This window comes from Cyrtonyx montezumae, unplaced genomic scaffold (assembly GCF_038088225.1).
Source record: "Cyrtonyx montezumae isolate F1298 unplaced genomic scaffold, pur_monq_1.0 scaffold_12, whole genome shotgun sequence".
Lineage (NCBI taxonomy): Eukaryota > Metazoa > Chordata > Aves > Galliformes > Odontophoridae > Cyrtonyx > Cyrtonyx montezumae.
Window position 1 is genome coordinate 6116076 of NW_027071848.1, and position 22924 is coordinate 6138999.

The 22924-nt window shown below is 39.6% G+C and overlaps 1 protein-coding gene across 1 annotated transcript in view; it reads left to right on the forward strand.

Annotated features, from left to right (window-relative positions):
• The first annotated feature begins 3622 nt into the window (after window positions 1-3622).
• TYR (tyrosinase) overlaps window positions 3623-22924 on the forward strand; it is a 50882-nt gene continuing 31580 nt past the window's right edge. Inside the window, exons 1-2 of the mRNA XM_065730331.1 lie at window positions 3623-4465; window positions 18586-18802. Coding sequence (XP_065586403.1) covers window positions 3623-4465; window positions 18586-18802 — 1060 coding nt within the window. The remainder of the gene's footprint in view (window positions 4466-18585; window positions 18803-22924) is intronic.

Sequence of the window (22924 nt, forward strand, 5' to 3'; positions counted from 1 at the left end):
GATTTGGCTCATGGATAAGCCACCAAAAAGACTGACAGCCCCATCTGAAATTTGGAACATGGAAAGAGAAGAAAAAACAATACTTCAGCTACATGAAATATAAGCTCAGCAGGAGCTCAGGCAAACATCTGAAACATGGTTCCTTGTGTAGTGCATAAGGATGTTGATGCTGAACAACAGTAAATAGTGACTAAGGATCAGGGAGCATAATTTAAGCCTATTGGTTTGCTGAGTTGAATTTCCTGGCTGGCTAATAGCCTATCTTTCTTTACATTTGTCAGTGTTCCCTCACTGTCTAAAGGTCCTTGCACTCATCCATCTCAAATAGCCATGTGTTATTTTCCAATTTTTCTCTATACTGATTTGTTTCTCTCCATTGAAGCTGGGCAGCACCAACTCTCTGCTTGTCCAGCTTTTGTTTCTCAATGATTTTATACTTATCATTTAAAATATTTTCAATTAAAAGCACTTTTCCATTTTCCCATATTTTCCCTGTTTAACATAGATAAACCTCTAAAAAAGCCACAGAATTCCTAAAAAAGTAATAGAAAGTGAATTTGAGACAGTATCTTCACAGTACCATCCAGGTGCTAGAAGTTTTTAAAATCCACTAATATTACCTGAAACTTTGATTGCTTCATTATCAGCAGTCTAAAATAGAAATTTCCAGTGATGTCTTCTAAATGTGAGATCAGCCTGGTCAAGAGTCATTTTTGCACTATTTGTGATTTGATTTGTTCTTTTTCTTTGCCCATAATTACATCAGAAAATCATGAGTGCTGTCTGTGCAAACAATTTGGTTTAGCAGTTGCAACAATGTTGAAAAACCAATCCTAAAACCACAAGAAAAATAGCATCTATATGTCAGGAAGATATCTCACTATTCTATGTTTGTGATAGTTTTCTTGACTGTAATTACTGAAAACTCTATAAAGCACTTAAGAACTTTGTAATGAAAGCACAACTTAGGTCTTAAATATTGTTGCATTACTCTTCTTCACTGAAATCAATCCTTCAAGTGACCCAGTTGTAAAATTTTGTATGGTGTTAAAATTCAGAGACATGAGATAGAGCCCTTGCTAAGTTGTTCCTGGAAGTTTCCTCTACAGGACCCAAATTTACCTTGATTCATGATCATTTTTATTCTATTCATGACTTTTTTATTCTAGAATCAGGTAAACTTTGATATAGCCACCAAACTATAAGAATTTTTCTACTATAGTCATGCTGATTTTATGGACAACCTAGCATTTGTCAGCCTTGAATAAATAAGTCCTGACCCATACACAGACGTTGAGACTCAGATGTGAGAATGTGATTTCAGTGTGTGCAGCATGATGATGGGAAAGTTCTCAATTTCTGCTTATGCACAAACTTCAGTTAAAAATAAATGATGGTTCTTTTAGAATTCTCTCAGAAGTGTGGGTTGAATTTTGGGTGGTTATTTGTGCAGCCAGGAGTTGTACTCCATGACTAGTGTAGGTCCTCTCCAGCTCTGGATATTCCAGAATTCTATGATGATTGCCAGAAGTGAAGAAGGAATAGAAAGTCTTATGAAATTTTATTACTGATGAGAATTTGGCCTGAATGCAGCACATGAGGCATGACTATCTCATGTTTTGATGACTCTGCAGTCATGCAGGGGAATAGTAACATGTATTGTCTTTCTTATGGTTGTTCATGAATGGAAAGGTTGATTTTCCAAATACTATCTGAATCACTGACAGTCAATTAAAGGAAGCTCCTGCTCATCAGTAGGTCAAGAAGGGCAGCATATGCTTCCCATCAGACACATTTCTTATTCAGAGTTACTCATTCATACAGTTTCACAGGAGATTCCTCTGTTAGCTGCTTCAGAGATGTGTCATATGACAAACACAACGACTTGTATTCTTTTTTTTAACACTGAATGCGAAATCTCCATTGAATATAAACATAAGATATTGAAAGTATTCTTGTGTATGGCTGTCTGCTTAAATATACATTTAAGTGCTATTCTGGTTCGCTCTGAGGCTTTGCCTCAAGCCTTTCCTAATCCCCATGGCTTTTCATTGAAAATTAGAAAATACATATCGTTATCCTCAGAGATGGGTCTCTTCTCATGTGTAGCAGTGTTGCAGTAGCCTCCACAGGAGGAACACTAAATGAAATAGATTGCAAAGGTTCCCCATACAGCCAGGAAGAAAGAAAATAAAATAAATCAAACAAGCAGCATTTCTGTGATGAAATCTGTTTTACAAGCCTAGCATGGAAACCAGGGGAATCAGTCAAACAACAGTAAGCATCAGCCTGTGGTTAGAAGTACTTGTGAAAATGCAACTCCCATTCCCTCGCTCTTTCTGCTCCAAGAGCCCCCATCACAGGCACTCAGAGATAATCTCCCTGAATATCTGAGGCGTAGAAGCCAACAGGATTAAAGCACCTCGTGCTCCTCAGCACGGTCATGTGGTGACCTGCTGATCCCAGCAGAAGGCATCGTTTCCCAGCAGAACTCTCACTTCATACCCCTAGATGTTGCTCCTGCCTTCCTGAGATTCTCTGTAATCACTTTTCCTGTAGGGAAAAAAAATAATTAATTAATTTAAATAAAAGAGATTAAAGAAACTGCAACAATGAGAACAAAATTCCTGCAGTTTTACTAGAAACACTGATAAAGAAAACTGCATAATTTAAGTGTAATTTGCCCAGAAGTAAACCAGCAGCTGTCCCTGCTTCAAGGGGCAATTTCAAAGCAGGTATAACTTTGAATGCTTCTTGTATAGCTCTACTATGGCTGATCAGAGTAAGAAACATGTGAGTTATCTGGGGGTAATATAGTGAGCAAAGCACATGTATTTGGTGTTTCCTGATGGGAGAAAGAGAGAAGTCAAGGTTTCATTTCCAGGTCCCTCTAAAAATACTGCTGACAAGTCTGATATCAAATTGCCCACAATTCCCACAAAACTGCAGAGATTTGGGTGCAGATTTTGTCATGCAATTATCTATTAAAGTGCTAGACATTCCTGGGAAATTCTTTTCTTTTTTTTCTTGACCATTTTTCACCTTATAGGTTTACTTTGCCATATGCTTGTCTGGAAAAGTCAGCTGAAGCAGAAATATAAAAATATCAAGCAAAATAATTTATTCTTTCCCTGTCCTATGTGCACACTAATAACCATTTTCTCATTTCTGTGTTCACTGTCTTTATTGAACTGATCAGATTTTCTGGATCTTTTTTTAAACTATAATTTACACAAAAGCATATTATCAAACAGTGGTGCTGAATAGCCAACTGTTGTTCCTCTGTCCAAATTTTAATCTTGCTTCTTCTCCAGTCACAAAAAGAAAGCAATCATGTGCTAGGCAGAAGATTAATATTTTGCAATAAATGCCTTCATTTTGAAACCTGTAGGGGGTGGGGAAAAAAGTCACTTGGCTTTCATCCACAACATGTGATAATCAGATTAATCACAGAAGTGTATTCTGTGTGTAAATGCATCCAGGGTAGGAATGGGGAAGGACATTGGACAGTGCACAGTAGCAGAAGTCAGTGGTGAAGCATTCCCAGTTGGGCGGAGAACTTTCACACTCAGGACATTGGAGCAATCAGAGAGAACTCTCCATGCACTGAAGTGTAACACTGATGCTCTCCTGCTGCTCTGTGAGGATGATTCTGTTCGCCATGGCCTTACTGCTGGTCATCATTCAGCCGTCCACTGGGCAGTTCCCCAGAGTCTGTGCAAATACTCAGAGCTTGCTGAGGAAGGAGTGCTGTCCTCCCTGGGATGGAGATGGGTCCCGCTGCGGAGAGCGTTCCAACAGAGGAACCTGCCAGTACATCCTTCTCTCTCAGGCTCCTCTGGGACCACAGTTCCCTTTCTCAGGAGTGGATGACAGAGAGGATTGGCCTTCTGTGTTCTACAACCGGACGTGCAGATGTAGAGGCAACTTCATGGGGTTCAACTGTGGGGAGTGCAAGTTTGGCTTCTCAGGACAAAACTGCACTGAAAGGAGACTGAGAACAAGAAGAAACATCTTCCAGCTCACTGTCAGTGAGAAGGACAAGTTCCTTGCCTACCTTAACCTGGCAAAGAACGTTCCCAGCACGGACTATGTCATTGCTACTGGCACATATGCTCAGATGAACAATGGCTCCAACCCCATGTTCAGAAATATCAACGTGTATGATCTCTTCGTCTGGATGCATTATTATGCCTCTCGAGACACACTCTTAGGTGGGTCCATTGTGTGGCGAGACATTGATTTTGCCCATGAAGCCCCTGGTTTTCTGCCTTGGCATCGTGCTTTTCTGCTGCTGTGGGAACGTGAGATACAGAAGATAACGGGTGATGAAAACTTCACCGTTCCCTACTGGGACTGGCGAGATGCAGAGGACTGTGTGATCTGCACTGATGAATACATGGGTGGCCAACACCCCACCAACCCTAATTTACTCAGCCCAGCATCATTTTTCTCCTCATGGCAGGTAAGGACAGGCGAAGGGATGAAGGTGAGGGGAGGGCAAGAAAAACGGGCAGAACCAGGGGAAGGGAAAAGCTGGTTGTGCCCAAACTATCCAACCTGACTTTAGGTACTTAAGTGAGGTGCACTATCTGGAGAGAAAGTAAAATGCTTTCCAGATTTTATGTGGATCTTCATTTAGAGTATTCATTTATCTCTCTATCTCTACTTTGACTGTAGAACATAGTTTAATTATGAATAAAAGTCGGTCTAGAGGGAGGAAAGTCATGCCTCTGTTTCCAGACATGAGCTTTAGCAGGCTGAACAGGCTTGAGTCTTCTGGAGCAGCCAGCTGAGGTAAAGATATATGTATGCAAATAACTAGCACACAATCACTGCAGAATGGTTGGTGACTGAATGAAGTAAATGGTTTTAAAAAGGTCTACTCCTCAGTGACTTCCTACATCAAGAATTAATACTATCCAATTAGTCTTGTCTGCTTTCAACATAAATAAGCAAATAAATAAGTAAATAATCCTTAGAGCGTGGAAGAAACATCTGTGCTATTTACCTCAGTAGTTCAGAAGAAAAATATGAAGTGATCTCTGTTGCTCAAATAAAGAAAGTATGTTCAGTAGCCATTCCTTCCACTTAAAAACACTGAGTTAGTCCATAAACCCAGATTACATATTTACCTAGGTGACACAGTCTCATATTATCATACTATACTGTGCTGTTCTAACACTGAGAGCTTCTAGAATAGTTTACTCGGCTCTTGCTCATTATTATCACAATGCCTAAAATACAGTGGCAGAGGTCTATTGGCTTCCACAGACTGATTTCATCATGACAGTAACAACAGTTCCTTCTGGCATTGAAATCTGTGATTATGCTGGTGTAAATCTAGCTCTGTTCTATTTATTTCTGTACCAACTACCCAAATGAAGATTGAGCAGTGTTAGTGATTTAATGGAAAGTGAAAGAGATACAAGCCAGCAGCTCTCTGATATTCTGGCTTTACAATACAATGAATAACTGGAGTTACTGGGCTGGTTTTCTGCATTTAATCTTGACTTGTAACCTCTAAATGATATAGTCTATGTCTAGTCCTGTAAACTCAAGTATTTCCCTCTATTATAGCAGACCTATTTTAGGACATTCTCTTGAATAAATGTTATATGTACTATTTAAATACATACATATGTATATATATGTACTATGTTAAAAGTATGTGTATATTTATATTTAATTGTTGCCTTCATAGGTACTTTTCAGGGACCATTTCTAGGTGGTTGTTTGCATAAAGTTACATTGTTTGGGAAACTAAGATGCTGTGTTTTGTTTTTAGCATAGATATTTCATGCTCTTTGGTCTGATTTTGGGTTTGGAGACAGGAAATGGACTAAATGACCCTTATGGGTCCCTTCCAATTTGAGACATTCAGTGATTCTGTAATTTGGTCTTAATGCCCAGGAAGATTCCTGGCCACATATAGTTTAGCCATAGACATAAAATAAATAGAGTCAAAAACACATATTATGATCTCATATGTAAAGACTACCCTGATTTCTAATACTATGAATCAAGATGAACTCTACTAAATAAATTGGATTGCATAACCAGAATGAAGTAGATCTGATCCTGTTCTGTGCTCAGCTAAATAAAGAGTTACAGGAAATGGTACAAGTGTTAACGTGGAATAAATGGAACTAGAATTGAGCTGGCTATATTTATCAAGTGGAGCTTTCAAAGCAGTGTACTCGATGAGATAACCAAAGCAGTAGGAGGCAGGTTGTATAAAGGAATCAGCAAGCTGCTAGCAGTGTTTTCTAAAAACCCTGGAGGGTTCAGATAGTTAGGTTTAGTTCTCTTTTTCAAAGACATTATTAACTATAACCAGATTATTAGCACTCCATCCTTGTGCAAAGTACTCAGCCACTTTACCACAGTCACAGTGAATATATTTAAGAACTAAACAGTAGGTTATTGTCAAAGATACATTCTGGAAATAAACACAGTTTCATGAAATCAGTGGTTTTAAACACATACCTTTTATAACTTCAGTAGGCACAACAATGGATATTGTTCTATATTTAAAACATATTCAGTGTCAGTCTCTATAATTAAAAACACCTAAATTCTTTGATGAAGCTTTCCAAGTTGTTTCTGAAAATGAATATTTATCACATATTTTTCAGTCACTTCTGGAAATGTTACACTTTTATGAAAGTTTCCAAAATAGCACTTATGGCACAGTTTTAACTTCAAAGGGTGTTATTCAACTTTAACATCTTCTATCAGCTGCCTTATCTAGGAAAGAATGACTAAGATTGAACAAGTGGCATTTTCAGTCAGTGAGCTTTGGGTGAAGGTACAGTACTAACTGATATTTCTTCATTGGCATTGAATCAAAACTTTAACACTCGCTTATGATGAAATAAATTAATTGACATAGTTCTTTCAAGTAGAACAAAATAAGAGATTAGAATCTTACTCCAGAAAATTGAAAGGTAACAAAAACAACCAAAAAAAAAAAAAAAAACCAAACAGAAAACAGATCTGCTGCAGAATATGTTGATTATCTAAGCTCTGTAGATAAACAAGGAAAATTAAAAAAAAAAAAAGAAGAGGAAGATCCAGAAATGTGAAGGAATTTAGACTTTCAATAAACATACAGATTAACAAGAGGCCAAGAGAAACCTCTTAAATAACAAGTCTGTAATGCAGTGTCCTTTTATAATAGGACTTATAATATTAAGTCCATTTCTAAAGCATAACAAAACAATATCTGGTATAGGAGGAAATTCTGCTCAAGATTCAGTTATGGATTTTAAAAAGGCAAAGTGTCTATTTGCAGAACAGCATCTCTCTTTTTTTTTAAATCCCTAAAGAAAGGAGAAAATACTTTATTCCATTGAGAAGTTGCCATGGCAACATGGATACCCATGAATACATGCTGAAATTCTTGCTTTCCCCTTACTTTTATTTGGCATGCTGCTGTTACCACTTAGCTGAGTGAATTATCTGCCCACATTTTTCTCATGTTTACCACCTAAGTGAAACTTTTGATTCCTGCCTATGTTTTTACCAGTAAAACTATCAGGGATCTTTAGTGGTTTTGTTTGCTTCTTTCATGCTTCAGAGTGGTTAGAAAGGATTTTCCTATCCTTTCAGCTACTTCCTTGAGATGATTCAAATGTTGTATTTAGATTTATTTAGAACTGTATAACATCTTAACCAAGTTTTATAATTCCATGCCAGTTTATCAGAAGGCAAGGTGAGAAATGCAGCTCTTCCATGACATTTTGAAAGTGTTTTAGTGTTCATTTCTATAATTATTCAAGCTAAATAATTTGCTAAAAAAATAATTAATTATGCTGTCTTGCTTAAATAGCAGTGAGTGTAATTCTGCTCTCCTCTTCACCAGAGATAATGTGGGGAAATTACTGAAGCCAACGGAGCTGCAAATGTAAAAATAAATATATATACCTAAATAAATACTAAAAGCCCTCTGCAATTAAAAGCAGAACATTTCTGCTGGGATTTAGCATCAGAGTTCTGGTGTTCCCCCCATGTGCTAGACAAGAAATGAGGAAAATATAAATACTAAAAAGGTTTGTAATTGTGCAGCCAGGTTACACCACTGACTTCATCCTCCATCCCTCAAATTTTCACCCTCCTAAAAGAAGAGTTATTTGTGAGAAGTAATTGCTTAGTGTGGAGAGCTGCCTACTCTCAGCTGTGATGGTGAAAGCCTGGAGCCAATTCTTTGATTCAAGCACCAAGAATTTCCCTTAGCACTTCTTTCTATATCGCCCTGCAGAACCACAAATGGAAAGTTACTACAAAAGGGAAACAAGTTCCAAAAACGCGAAGTGTATACAAGGGTCTTGAACTGATAATGGCAGTACTTTAGATCCATTACCTGGAAATATGATTTGATAAAAAATATGAATTTCTGTTATTCAGGCACTGCTAGTTAATTCCAAGCACAGCGTATCACTGACCTGTGCTGCTAGTTGAATAATCTGAAGGAATCATTTGAAGCACTATTTTCTGTCCACCTTTAAAAATGAAAATCATTGAATGGCTCAGGTTGGAGAGGGCCTTAGAAGTCAACAGTTCCAACCCCTTTGCTAATGACACGCTAAAAGTCAACCACTAGATCAGGCTGCCCAGGACCCCATTCAATGCAGCCTTGAATACAGAGATGGGACATCCACAATTCCTCTGGGCAGCCTGTTCCAGCAGATCACCATCCTCTGAGTAAAGGTTTCTTCTTAACATCTAACTTAAATCTACCTTCTTTTAGTTTAAAGCCCTTTTGCCCTATCATACTTGGACTGCAAGAAGTCAGTTCCTCTCTTGCTTGTAAGCTCACTTCAAGTATTGGAAGGCTACAATGAGGTCTCCACTGGACCTTCTCCATTTCAAGATTAACAAGCCCAACTCCCTCAACTGTTCTTCTTAGGAGAGTTGTTCCAGCCCATTGATCATCTTTATGGCTTCCAACATGGCCTCCCTCACTCCAACAGCCCAAACTTGAACACAGTACTCCAGCTGGGGCCTCACAAGGGCAGAGTAGAGGGGGACAATCCTCATCCTTGCTGGTCATTCCCCTTTTGATGCAGCCCAGGATGCAGTTGACCTTATGGATTGTAAGAGCACACTGCTGGCTCATGTCTAGCTCTACCTTCCAAGTCCATCTCTGCAGAGCTGCTCACAATTAGTTCTTCTCTCTATCTGTACTTGTATCTGGGATTGCCTCAAACCAAGTGCAACACCTGGCACCTTGCCCCAATAGATTCTTGTGTGACAACTATTCAAGTATGTTCAGGTAGCTTCCTGCCTCATCATCCTTATTTCTAGTTCTGGAGGATGGAGAGTGGAGAGCTCCTGTGCTCTCAGAAGGACACCCTTAGGATCCTGCCAGCTTTGTTCTGTTTCTTTGTCCCTATGGAGAGTTCCCAGACTTTCTCATCCAACAGCTCCTTAAACAGCCTGAAGTTCACTCTCCTGAAGTACAGGGGCTGATTCTACTTTTTGCCAGGCCTGTGTTCTTCAAGATCACAAATTTGAACAGGACATGGTCTCTGCAGCCCAGGGTGCTTCTGATATTAACATCTTTAATGATCTCCTCTGCCTTGGAGAGAACCAGATCCAGCAATGCTTCACCTCTGGTCAGTCTGTCCAAAACTTGAACTAGAAAGTTACCATTAACAGACTCCAGGAGTCTCCTGGATCGCTTACAGCTCGTTGTGTTGTCTTGTCAGCAGATATCTGGGTGGTTGAAATCCCCGATCAGGATGAGACCACGTGAGTGCGAATCTCTTAGCTTCTCCTGCCTTGCTTATCCCTCTTAAAAAACTCGTAGCCCTCAATCATAGTACTCCAGTGATGTGAGTCATCCCACCATGTTTCTGAGATAGCAATAAAATCATAGTTTTCCAACATGGTTTCCAATTCCTCCTGCTTATTTCCCATGCTGTGTGCATTACTATAGAGGCAGTTCAGCTGAGCTTCCATCCACAGTACCTTTTTGGAGGAGCCCTTCCATAAACCTCTGGAAAAAATCTGAGGTTTTCCCCTGCTGCTTCCTAAAGGTGGTCTCTGATTCTTCTCTCTTTCTCAGCAGTACATCCTCTTTCCCCATCAAATGTAGTTTAAAGCCCTGATGATGAGCCCCACCAGCTTGATGCCTACCATACTCATCATAAAATGAGGCATGTTGAGGGCTGTCACAAGAGCCTTGTTTCTCGAACTATGCAAACTCACATCTTGTTGTGAGCAGACTTGTTATCATTCCAGCCTCCATCAAATCTAGTTTAAAGTCCTGTCAGTGAACCCAGACACCCCCTGGGCCTGAATTCTTTTCCCCTAAGACCCGGGTTGACCCCATCAACAGCCATCAAGCCAGGTGCCATGTAAACCTTACTACAGCCAAAAAAGCCAAAATTCCTGCAGTGGCACCAGCCTCAGCTGCTTGTTAATCAGATGCGTTTTCGTGGTCCTCTCAGTATCCCCCTAGCTACTGAAAGGATAAAGTAACACTTGCATCCTCTCTCCATCCACTAATTGCTCAAGTCCCCTGAGATCCCTTTAAATACCCCTCAGACTACCTTCTTGAGGGATAATAATCAGAGGGACAAACCAGACTAGGGAATCTCCTAGGACTGTCCCTGACTGGGGTCCTGGAGAGGCAGCATACTTCCCAGCAGCTAGGGTCTGGCTGATAGTGGGGCCCTCTGTTTCCCTCAGAATGGAGTCACCCATGACAATTATCTTTCTTTCCTATTTGGTGGAGAAATCTTGAGGCATGGTGTCGACCTCCTCACCCTTGACAACATCCTGGATGGGCCTGCCTCTGCCTCCTCAATTACATGTTCCTCAATTTCCAGAGCCTCAATGTCTGTTAAAAATAAAAATATAAACACCACAAGCCAACACTTCTTATGCTAGCCACAGTAAGTACAGGCAGTTAGGCTTCCTCCACCTCTTAACGTCATTGTAATCTGAAAGTAACTCTACAGGATCATGAGGCTGGATTTTGGACAGTAGTTGGTTCTTCTCTAGTAAGTTTTCTCTGTTTCTCTAGCATATATTTTTCTGTTCGGCACTGAGAAAAGGGCTACAGAGATGGTGAAGGGTCTAAAGGGGAAGACATGAGGAGTGGCTGAGGATCCCTGATTCGCTCAGCCCAGAGCAGAGTAGGCTGAGAGGAGGTCTCATGGTGGCTGCAGCTCCTCACAGGGAGCAGAGAGGCAACAGAAAAGTGAGAGGGAGCAAGGGAAAGGTTCTGTGCCAGAGGGCTGTGGGCATGGAACAGGTTGCCCAGGGCAGCAGGCAAGGCCCCGAGCTGCCAGAGTTCAAGGAACATCTGGACAACACTCTTGGACATTGGATTTCGATTTGTGGGGCCCTTTGTGGAATCCAGTGCTTATGATCCTTTTCAGTTACTTCCAATTTGGGACATTCTACACTTCTGTGGAAAAAAAGATAAAAATAAACAACAAAAACAAAATCTTAAAGGGATAAAAATTAATAGCAACTGAATTTCATTAAAATTGCGTTTTCTTTCTTTTTATTCATTTGTAATTCACTAGAAAATAAACCTACACACAGAAATGTGAGTCTGAGAATTTGTGGTGGACACGGAAATAACAACACTGAGAGGGCACAGCTTGGAGACAGAGAGATCACAGAGAGTCTGTCAAGCCAAAAAGCATGTATAAATATTGCAGCCCTAATTGATAGCAGAGTTTCCTACTCCTCCCCAGCAACATTTTGAGGTGTTGAATGCAATCTAAGTTACCCACCACTTTTGGGCTGCCTCTGAGCAAATAGACAAAATTCATCAACTTCTTCTGGAGGCTGAGAAAATACCTTGCAGGGCTTGGGTTTGTTTTAGAGCTGTCGCTTCACATTTGTCTCATCTACTTGTAGCCTTGAGCTCTTCCAGTTAATGCTTATGTAGGAAGGGTCACAGAGATAATTAATGACCTTTCACTTACATGAAGAAGGCACATAAAGGTTTTCAGAATTTCATTCAAGTTTTACTTTACAAATTTTCTTTCTTTTTTGTCTGTTTTACCTTCCCATTTCTGCTAACATTCAGAAGTACATGAAGAATCAGATATAAATATACACAATCTCTTAGAAACCATTTGGGCTGCTATAGATACAGTGCCTTTCAAAGGGCTGCCTATAAAAGTAAGCTCTCAAAGTACAGTTTGTTCTATGGTAGATTTGGAGATTTCCTTGTATTTTTCCTCTTGGTGAAGAAATACCCAAGATTTGTCATTTAATTAGGATTAGATTATGTCTTGCCCTAATACAGCCATAAAAAAAGTGAAAATTAAGCCTCTTTACAATTGCCACATTTTAAATCTACGATGAAGGCTGCACTTCAATGCCATTCACAAGCAAGGATGTGAGCAAAAATAGAGAACAGGGAAAAGAGAAAGGCACTGAACTTGTACAAAGGGGAATCCAGGGCTCCAGCTCAGGCATCTAGACTTGTTGTGAGAGAAATGGACACATGGGAATCATCACTGGCCATGTCTCTTAGTGCCACATCTCCATGTTTCTTGAACACCTTCAGTGTCAGTGACTTCATTACCTCCCTGGGCAGCCCATTCCAGTGCATAACCACTCTTTCAGAGAAAATGTTCCTAATGCTCAACCTGAATCTCTCCTGGTGCAACTTGAGGCCATTCCCTCTAGTCCTATTGCTAGTTGCATGGGAGAAGATGCCAGTCCCTACCTCAACACAATCTTCTTTCATCTAGTTCTAGAGTGATACAGTCTCTCCTGATCCTTCCCCAGACTGAACAATCCCAGTTCCCTCAGCTACTCCCCATAAGACTTGTGCTCCAGACCCCTCACAGCTTTGTTGCCCTACTCTGGACGTGCTCCAGGGTTTCAATGACTTTCTTGTAGTAAGTGGCCCAAAACCAAACACAGTACAACCCCACAAGGGCTGAGTACAGAGGGATGACTAAACGTAGAAAAGGAGGGCTTGGAAATGCCCGTTTCTCACCCCTGGGAGAGGCAAGATGTGCCCCACAGGCAAGTGGCTGCTCTGGCTCCATTTCAAAGTGTTATTTTACGCTGTATTAATTTGGAGCATAGGACCACAAAAATGTGCTGATACATCTTCTGGACAGGGGTGGATTTGTGCTTTGTAGGCTCAGAAGAGGAGCAGAGTTAGGAACCAGCTCTCTGAGGAAGCAGTATGCAGAGGTGGAGATTTACCTCTGAGTGGCTGCATTTCTTCAGCAACGAAAGGAATTTCAGATCACTTTTTCAATAAGCAGGTTTTTCAATACTCAGGAAAATTATTCATCAACTTGTTCAGGTGTTCAGGTATGTGTTACATGTACTGCATGTCTGTGTGTAATAAGCACTAATAGTTTGTCACTCAGAGCTCCAAAGCTTTGAATTTAAAAATAGTAGATAAAAAGCACTTTTACTTAAGCACAGGGGCTGGTCTGCACAAGCAGGAGCAAACCAAAGAGCAGCAATGCTTCCCCACATTTATAACCTGTTTTTAAAGAAATGACACAAAGAGCTGTGCAGAAGATCTCAGCTGCAGTGAACCAAGGGACTTTTTATTAATTCTTTTTTTTTTTTTGTGTGTGTGTGTGTGTGATATAAGGCCCAGGAATGTTGCTGCGCATTCAGGACTGCCATCTACTGGTGTTTGTTCTACTTACTGCTTACATAAGCTGTTCCTCAGAGAATCGTGATGATTTCCAGTAGATTTGTGAACGCAGACTGGCTGCAGTTTGAATGTGAGGCTTTGTTGAGGGTGAACTGAGAAATCTGCTCAGGACTGATCCAAAAGAGAATACAAAATGAGTTTAAACTGAGTGGTTTTAGTGGAAAGACCTTGTACTGAATGAAAGAAAAAATAAAAATAAAAAAAAAACCCACCTCAGTTCTGTGACCTATTTTGTGTAAACATTATGCTGATTAAATATAGGAGGCAAAAAAAAAATGACACTTTTGACTGGGCTACGTGCTGTTATCACTTACACCTCACCTGACTGACAAAACAGCAAATAAGAGTTTCAGGATAGAACTGTAACATGTAACACCTAAATCACACCTTTCTGGAAAAGCTCCCTAGCTAATTTTATAGACAGACTTTAATGTTTAGTTCAAGACAGGAAGGGCACAGATAAGCCCTTTCATTATTGCCCCTTATGTTGGCATTTCATGACCATGTGTTACTGGATGCCTTATAGCATCTGGCTTCTGTTCAGTTAGTCACAGAATCACAGAACTGTTGGTTGGAAGGGACCTCTAGAGATCATTGAGTCCAACCCCCTGCCAAAGCAGCTCCCTAGCCCAGGTTGCACAGGTAGGTGTCCAGGTGGGTCTTGAATGTCTCCAGAGGAGACTCCACCACCTCTCTGTGCAGCTGTGCCAGTGCTCCGTCACTGCACTGTGAAGAAGTTCTCACACACATTTGGGCAGAGCTTCCAGTGCTTTTGTTTGTGGCCATTTCCCTTTGTCCTATCACCATGCACTGCTAAGAAGGGTCTGGCCTCATCCCTTCGCCTCCCACTCCTTAGATATTTATAGATGTGGATCAGATCCCCTCTGAGTCTGCTTTTTTCAAGGCTGAACAGACCCGGGACTCTCAGCCTTTCCTCATAAGAGAAGTGCTTCAGGCCCTTTCTCATCTTTGTTACCCTCTGCTGGACCCTTTCAAAAAGATTCCTATCTTTTTTTGTACCGGGGAGCCCAGGTCTGGACACAATATTCCAGGTAAGGCATCACCAGGCAGAGTAGAGAGGGAGGATCACCTCTCTCGACCTGCTGGCCACACTATTTTTTTGCACCTCAGAATGCCATTGGCCTTCTTGGCCACCAGGGCATACTGCTGGCTCATGGCCAGCCTGTCATCCACCGGGACACTCAGATCCCTTTCCTCAAGAGCTCCTCTGCTGCATCTCATCCCTCAACCTGTATGGTGCATGCAGTTATTCCTCCCTAGATGCAAGAGTCTATACTTGCTCTTGTTAAACTTAATCTGGTTCCTCTCTGCCCAACTCTCCAGCCTGTCCAGGTCTTGCTGAATGGCAGTTAACAAGGGCTACACTGAAACACAAATTGAATGAAAAAAATAACTTCTATTTATAAGCCTCATGACACTGACTGTAATTAAATCACACCAAAACAAAGAAACATAATGTCTATAAATACATCTATAAATATCTAAGAAGCAGGAGGCAAAGGGATGAGGCTGGACTGGGTGTGGTTAGCAGGGTGTGGCGATAGGATGTGGGGAAATGGTCGCATACGGAACATTGGAAGTTCTGCCCAAATGTGTGTGAGAACTTCTTCACAGTGCAGTGACGGAGCACTGGCACAGCTGCACAGAGAGCTGGTGGAGTCTCCTTCTCTGGAGACATTCAAGACCCACCTGGACACCTACCTGTGCAACCTGGGCTAGGGAGCTGCTCTGGCAGGGGGTTGGACTCGATGATCTCTGGAGGTCCCTTCCAACACCTACAGTTCTGTGGTTCTGTGATTCTGTGAAAACAATGGGGAAATGTTCTTTTGTTTAGATATGTTTGAGCTCTTGCTTGAAGGAGCTCCCTGTCTGAATGTCTGAGAAGCCGATTGTGAAAGCAATGCACGATCCCTCTTTTGGACATAGTGGAGTTATATCTCTGGGTGGCAGGCAGAGGATGAAAGACAAGAGATGACATAGCAGCAAAGCCAGGAGATGCTCTACAAAAGGACTGGAGAAAACTGAGCTAGACAGAAAGCTTTTGTGAGTGCAGTTTCTGAGCCAGGGGCTGACTGGGAAAAGGGTTGAAATCCATTAACCAAGGCTCACTTGTTGTCTTCACTAGTGCATTTGTAGGGACTAAAGATTTGCTTATAAAGAATGCAAAAAAAAAACCCACCAACATTTCCCACATGAATCATCCCCCTGATTTCCTTTTAACTTGGTTGAACTTCATTAGAGAAAAGAGAAAACAATAAAACAGCAGTGAAGCTGTGCTTTGTATTTATAAGCATAGGTCTCTCCATCTTGCTACCTCTTCCTTCTTGGTGAAATCTGAAAATAGAATTCTTAGAGGCACAATCCTCAGGAGAGCTGCCAAGAAAAATTGAGATATGTGCACATTAAACTCTGCTGGACAACTACCTTCAGCCTCCAAGGGCACCTTAGCAGTTTTAATAGACCGGGGCAAATTCTCAATGGATAAATTTCTCTGATAAGTTTTCTTATCTCAAAAAAAGAAAAAAAAAAAGAATAATTTATTCATGAAATTCATATTCACAAGAAGCTTATCATTTAAGAACTCCAGATCCTTATGAAATCTAGGTTATATCACCAGCGCTGTCACACATTTTCTATGAATTTGTGGACAAATCACTTAGAAAAAGATTCTTCTCATCTCCTTCCAGTCATCCAAAAGTTTCTTAGGCAGCGAAGCAAGTTGCCTTTGACTCTGCCTTTAGTGACTTCAGAGGCATATCCGTGTCTCCAGGGAGTGATTCATCCTCTCCTAATGCAGAAACAGAACATTAAGCTGAACACTTAATTTTGCTTTCCTTGCTAACTGCAGTCCAGAGACTGTTTCTACATTGATTTTTTTTACACATTTTCTTTCATTGAGTTAATCAATGGAGAGAGCTTGGCACCCCTAGAAGTAAGTACATCTCAGTTACCAGACATCTGGCTTGGGAGGGCTGAGTCACACTTTGGAGATGCCTCTCTCTATTGATTGCAGAGGTTGCCCTAAAGTGTTGCTTCATTCCTGGCAATTTAAACACAGCTAGCAGTGGCAAAGTAAATCTCCCATTCACTTCTTTCCATAACAGAGAGTCTCATGTTCTTCCACCTCGTTCACTTCATACATAGTGCTTTCAATCATTTCCTCCATTGTTTCTGTCGATGAAACAAGAGTACACCTCCAGGACGAAAGACTTGAACGTATATCACTCAAAATTGAGACTTTTTCTTTCTCCATACAATTTTCTCACTAACTGCATTGATTACCTGCTAATCACAGAATCCTATCTGAATTGATCTCCAGTTGTTTGGAGGTATTTTGCTTTCGTCGTTTTTTGTCTGTTTTGTTGTTGCTGCTGTTTGTTTGTTCTTAAGAAAAAAATTGTAAAACATCAGAAAGCAGATTGGGTTCAGAATCTCAACCTCTCCTGAGGTGCCAATGAAACAACTCCTGGAAGTTTTGAGCCACCAATCCTCTTTCTGCTAAATCCATCAACTATACCACCAGACAGGACCACAAAGCCATCTAACATTATCTTCTGCTTGTTATTGTGTCATTACATTTTCCTCCAGCCTCCATTCTCCATCCTGACTCCCTGCCAGGCAATGTCTTGATTATAAAGTAGAAATATTTGTTAGCAAATGTACTAACTTGCTATGTATTTATATATATATATTCCTCCACCTTATTACCATTATTTCTCTGGTCAAACAGTGTATGTGATGAGATCTAGTGTGTGAGAGCTTTTATAATGGGCATGAGAGACACATGGTGATCAGAGGACCTATGTCCTCAGGTTAAGTTCTTGTGGCTTAAAAAGGTAGTGAGCAGCACCTGAGTAATGTAGACAGTCAATGTGGCCACTTTTAACCTATGGCAAATGCAAAGGAAGTTGACTCATAATTGACTGACTATCATATGAAGTTACATTGCTTGTTCAGGAGTCTCAATTGGACTGAAAGAGTGGTCAGGCACTAGAATGGCCTGCCTAGGGAGGTGCTTAAGGCACCATCAAGAAGCGTTTAGATGAGGTGCTAAGGGATTTGATTTAGTAGTTGGGTAGGGATAGTGATAGGAGGATGGTTGGACTAGATGATCTTGTAGGTCCTTTCCAACCTTATGAACCTATGAACCTATGAACTGGCAGTTTCCATTCCTCATCATCTGATATTTATCTAATAAATAACGGCTTCTTATGTCATGGAACTTTGCTTGTGAATGCACAGACTATGACAATAGTTAATACTTTTCTAATCCTCATGAATACAGCACCTCAGATTTTTATATATGTGCACCTTCATAATATTCCTGTGAAGAACATCATCTTCTTTCACTTCATACATAAAATTCACCGAGATATAGTGAAACTGTGTGATTTGTTCATTTAGTTTGACAAAGCACATATATTTTCAGATCAAATTACAATTGTTTTCATATTCCAAGCCAACAATTTTCCCCTTTACTACCCAGGGAGACAGATCCATGATTATGGCTTTGTTCAGTAGCCTGATGAATCCAAAAGCCTCCTTTTTGCAACTGCAGCAGAAAATGTAACTCCGTTTGAATCCTGACACATTGGTTGAGAACACTGAATTTAGCTTTAACGAGTCTCTAAGTGCATGAAAAGGGGAAATAGTAGCCCACACGGACAGACACTGATGCATTATTTCAAAATTTGCACCATGGTAGGGGTATATTTTCTATGAGATATCTTCTTATATTAAAATGCTACTTAGAAAATTTTAAAATAAATATGCGCTCTTGCAACAAACTTTTATTTCACTGTACATTTCCTTCACTTCTTTCTAAAATAAATAATCAAAATATCTTTTTGGTTTTTTTTGTTTTTAATTGCAACTTTGCTAACAGAAAGTGTTTAATACAGGTAATTTGCACTCGATCTGAAGAGTACAACAGCCAACAGGCTTTATGCAATGCCACCAGTGAAGGGCCTATACTTCGAAATCCTGGAAATAATGATAAATCAAGGACCCCAAGACTCCCATCTTCATCAGAGGTTGAATTTTGTCTGTCACTCACTCAGTATGAATCTGGATCCATGGACAAAATGGCCAATTACAGCTTCCGAAACACTTTGGAAGGTAACACTTCATTATGCTGTACCATCTCTGTCAGTAACCTGATTGCCTCTGGGTATTAGAGCCTTTCAACTTCAGACATTTTTAGCTAATTTCATTAAGCACAACTCAAATAATTACATATCATACAATAATCTAAAATAATATAAATCTTTATTGTATCATACAATATATAATTATAAAATAATTACTTCCTTTCTCCTGGAATAGCAACATATGGAAAGAACCATGTTAAGAATATATCAACAGAAAATAAAAAGAGCAGACTAGACCAGACCATAAATCCATCTATTATGACACATTGTCTCTACAATAGTCAGTACCAGACACAGAAATATAACTGCATGAAAACAGATAGTCTAATAATCTTCTTTCACATGACTGCAGCTATATCCATGCAGACTGCAGGATTATCCTGAATCTATCTTCCAGAGACCATGCTGACTGACTAGGATGAAAGAAGATGCTGCCACTTTGATTCTGTATATGCATTCAGCTTCTCATAGCAGGCTTAACCCCAGAATCTAAGGATTAAGGATAACATTATACCTCAAATATTAATCATAGAATCATAGAACAATTTGGAATGGAAGAGACCTTGAATATAATGTAGTTCTACCCCCTCGTGCTATAGGCAGTGACACCTTCCTCTTGACCAGGTTGCTCACAGCCCCATCCAGCCTGGCCTTGATTGCTTTCAGGGAGGGAGCATTCACAGTCTTGCCAGGCAACCTGTTCCAGTATCTCACTACCCTCACAGTAAAGAACTTCTTCCTAATATTGAGTCTAACTTCAGCATCTTTTCCTTAAGTGTTTAGTTATTCATCTCAGATATCTAATTAGCCAATCCATTATAAAAGGCCCTAATTTGCTGATAAACGAGGGTTCTTTTGTAAATGTAATAGTTAATCATCTATCAACCCAACCTCTCTCCAATTCTGCTAAATTGCTAGTAAACAATTTGGCACATTATAGTTATCAAAAAACATTACTTCCCTGCTGCCTTATATATCTGCTGAATCAAATAGGACATACTTTCATTGATATCCCAGGGATTTTACTTTGCAAGGAAGGAAGTCTGGACAGGGCTATGCTTTCTACATTTGAAAAGAGAAAACAAGTAAAATTTGGGAAAGAAAAAGGTGACATAAGCTTCTATAAATTTTTTTTTTCCATGAAACACGCAAATAAATATGAAGAGTAGAATAGGAAGAGAATAGGAAAGAGTAGAATAGAGAGAATAGGAAAAGCTGAGAAAAGGGCAATGGAGTAAACAAGGCACGAAATAATGAAAGTCCAACATCATGCTGTTAGTATTATGAACAAAACCAAAGGCATAGTGTATAGAAATTATGCAGAAACATAGATGTGTTTACAGAATCAGAATGCACCCTTCACTTTCAAAGGCTAAATTTCAGTATCATGACTGCTCATTAAACTCCACCTTGACCAGAGAAGGCACATACCTTTCACAAAGAGGTAGCCAGGAAGTTATTTTAATTCTAAAATCAGAATCAGTGTTTTTGTTTAAGTTATCTTTCCTTTCTCTGTTGTTGTCTCTTTGTCACATTAATTTCATGGCAATCGTGGCTAATCTTTATTAATATAATGGAGTCATCTGCCAAACACACTACAGTGAGGTCCTGCTTTAATCTCAACTGTGGCAGTGTCACTGGAAGATGCTCTTGTAGACCAAATTTTCTTCCAAGTGAGTTTTCCTGTTCCGTGTAACAGATCTTTAGAACCTGAAAAATGCTCATATTTCCACTACGATTTTGAAGCTCCAGCTCATTGCTATGATAGTTACCAATGAGCTATGATGGATTTAACATAATTTAGATAATTCCACCAATAAACTTTGGACAAAAGTACATGTCCTTGAGAATGAACAAGCCAGACATGATCCAGAAGCTTAGGTACAGAAGTAGTATATATTATTTTGGATATAGTATTGCATGACCTCTGTATGATCCCTCTGATGTGATTCAAGGAGGGAAGAGTAATGGAGCTGTTCATTTTTTGTAGCAGTGAGGAAGGCACTTTGCAAGTCCTAGGATCTACATGGAGGAAGGCTATGAGGTTGTACTACAGTAAGAAAAAGCTCAGTGGGAGCAGATTGAAGCAATAAATGTCTTGTTCTTAGACATTTCATAGATGTGAAACCAAAAGCAAAACACCAACCCAGTACTACAATCCTCTCTCTACCAGGATAAATCCTGTTAAGAAAGTCATGTTTCTTGGAGTCCAACTCCCAGCGTCCTTACCAAATACCTTATTATTGTATAACTTTAATAGCCTAGCTGAAGGAGCTCTATCTGCAGTGCTCCAGAGCTGTTATGAAAGCAAACAAAGTTCAGTGGAGTGCAGAAATATCTCCTCCTTTTAGATTTGAAATATGTATAAAACTAGCTAGTCTTAAAATCATTTTGCTTTTTGTTTCATGAAAGGCATTTTTAATTCATTCTCCTGAAAATTATTACCAAAAATTCCCAAATAATAAGACATTCCTTTCCCCTACAACTATTATCCTATTTGGTACTTCCACAATGAAAGTTGTTTCAGACCATTGATTTTAGTTTTTAATTAAGGTTCTGCTTCAACAGCACCTTCAGTGTTTTCTTTAAGTGCGATCCTCATTCTCTTAAAATGCATTAAAATGAAAAGTAACAGTAATTACAAAACTGAGTGTTTCAGAATACTATACAGACCTTGTCCATCAAATGAAGTTACTGAAGTTACTACCTTCCTGTCTGCAAAAGTTGCACAGGTTAAATTCTTAAAGACTTCTGATTGCTTTGAGAGATTTTTCTATTCTAGTATGAGTTAACTCATTCAAAAACACTTTTTTTTTTTCATTGAATGTGTATTATTTTTAATGTGAATTATTTCAACACTCAAGTTTACACCTTAGGTCCATAAACGTTTCAGTCTATTTGGCTAAAGACAATAGAGTACAATACCAAGTAAAGAATGTATGGCTAAGGTTGAAAGAGACAGTAGGATGTCCTTTACTGCCAAACAAACAAAAAACCCACAAACAACCCAAACCAACCCTGTAATGAATAAATAAAGACACATTTTGATAGCTCCTTTCTGCTTCATTGTTTTGCTACGGTCAGGTGCCAAAATGAGACTGTCAATTTGCTGTCATTGTGCTATTCTGTGGTGAAATTCTCACTTATTTGCTAATAGTTTGTAGATCCTAACATTTACTTCTTTTTCTAAGTGAAAATCTGTTCAATCCTTCTTTACTTGTTTACACAAGTTTGTGTCAATACACCTAGGATCAAATTCTAACCTCCTCTAAAGCAACTCCATTGACTTTACTGAAGTTAATTTAGATTTACAAAAAATGACCAGAACTGAGCTAGTGACTCTAATGGAGCAGCTTTCAATTTATATCCATGTGAAATTTACTCCTCAATTGATTAAAATTACTGTAATGGAAAACAGTGATCACTGGGAAGAACTGAGCAGAAGATGAGGCCAGAGTACAACAGTCTTAGGCATGTTTCTGAGCAAAACTTCATGCAGTAAGCAACACCGTGTTGAATATGTGTTTGACTGATTGGTAATGCTGCCATGACAGTCTGCATGGCAGTGCTGTCACTCAATGAAACATATACTCAACATGGTGTTGCTGACTGTCTAATTAGATGGGTAAAAATGTGCTTGCTCTTTCCCTTTCACACAGATGACATTTAAGAGTAACTACAACAAATATGATCAGCTAATTTCAATATGGTTCATTAAAGCAACAGCCCAGTAGAACTGAGCACTCAGGATGTCCTCTCACTCTGAGACATGCTAGCTTCTACTTCGATTGAAGAACAGCAGATTAAAGGCAGGTTGGATATACTTCCTTGAAGTAGAAGCAAATATTCTACTTCATTTATGTTGAACAGTGGTTCTAACTGGGAAACACTATTGAATTTACCAGATACAGCCTGGATGCAAGAAGAGTACAGAAAAGCAGTTGATATTATAAGCAATAGGTGAGGATCATCAGATTGTATGTTAAGATTTGAGCTTCTTTGTGCAAATCAGCTTTAGTGTGATGACATGTTCTAAGAATTAAAGATAGACCAAAAACTTAAGATTATTTATTTATTTATTTATTGTTAT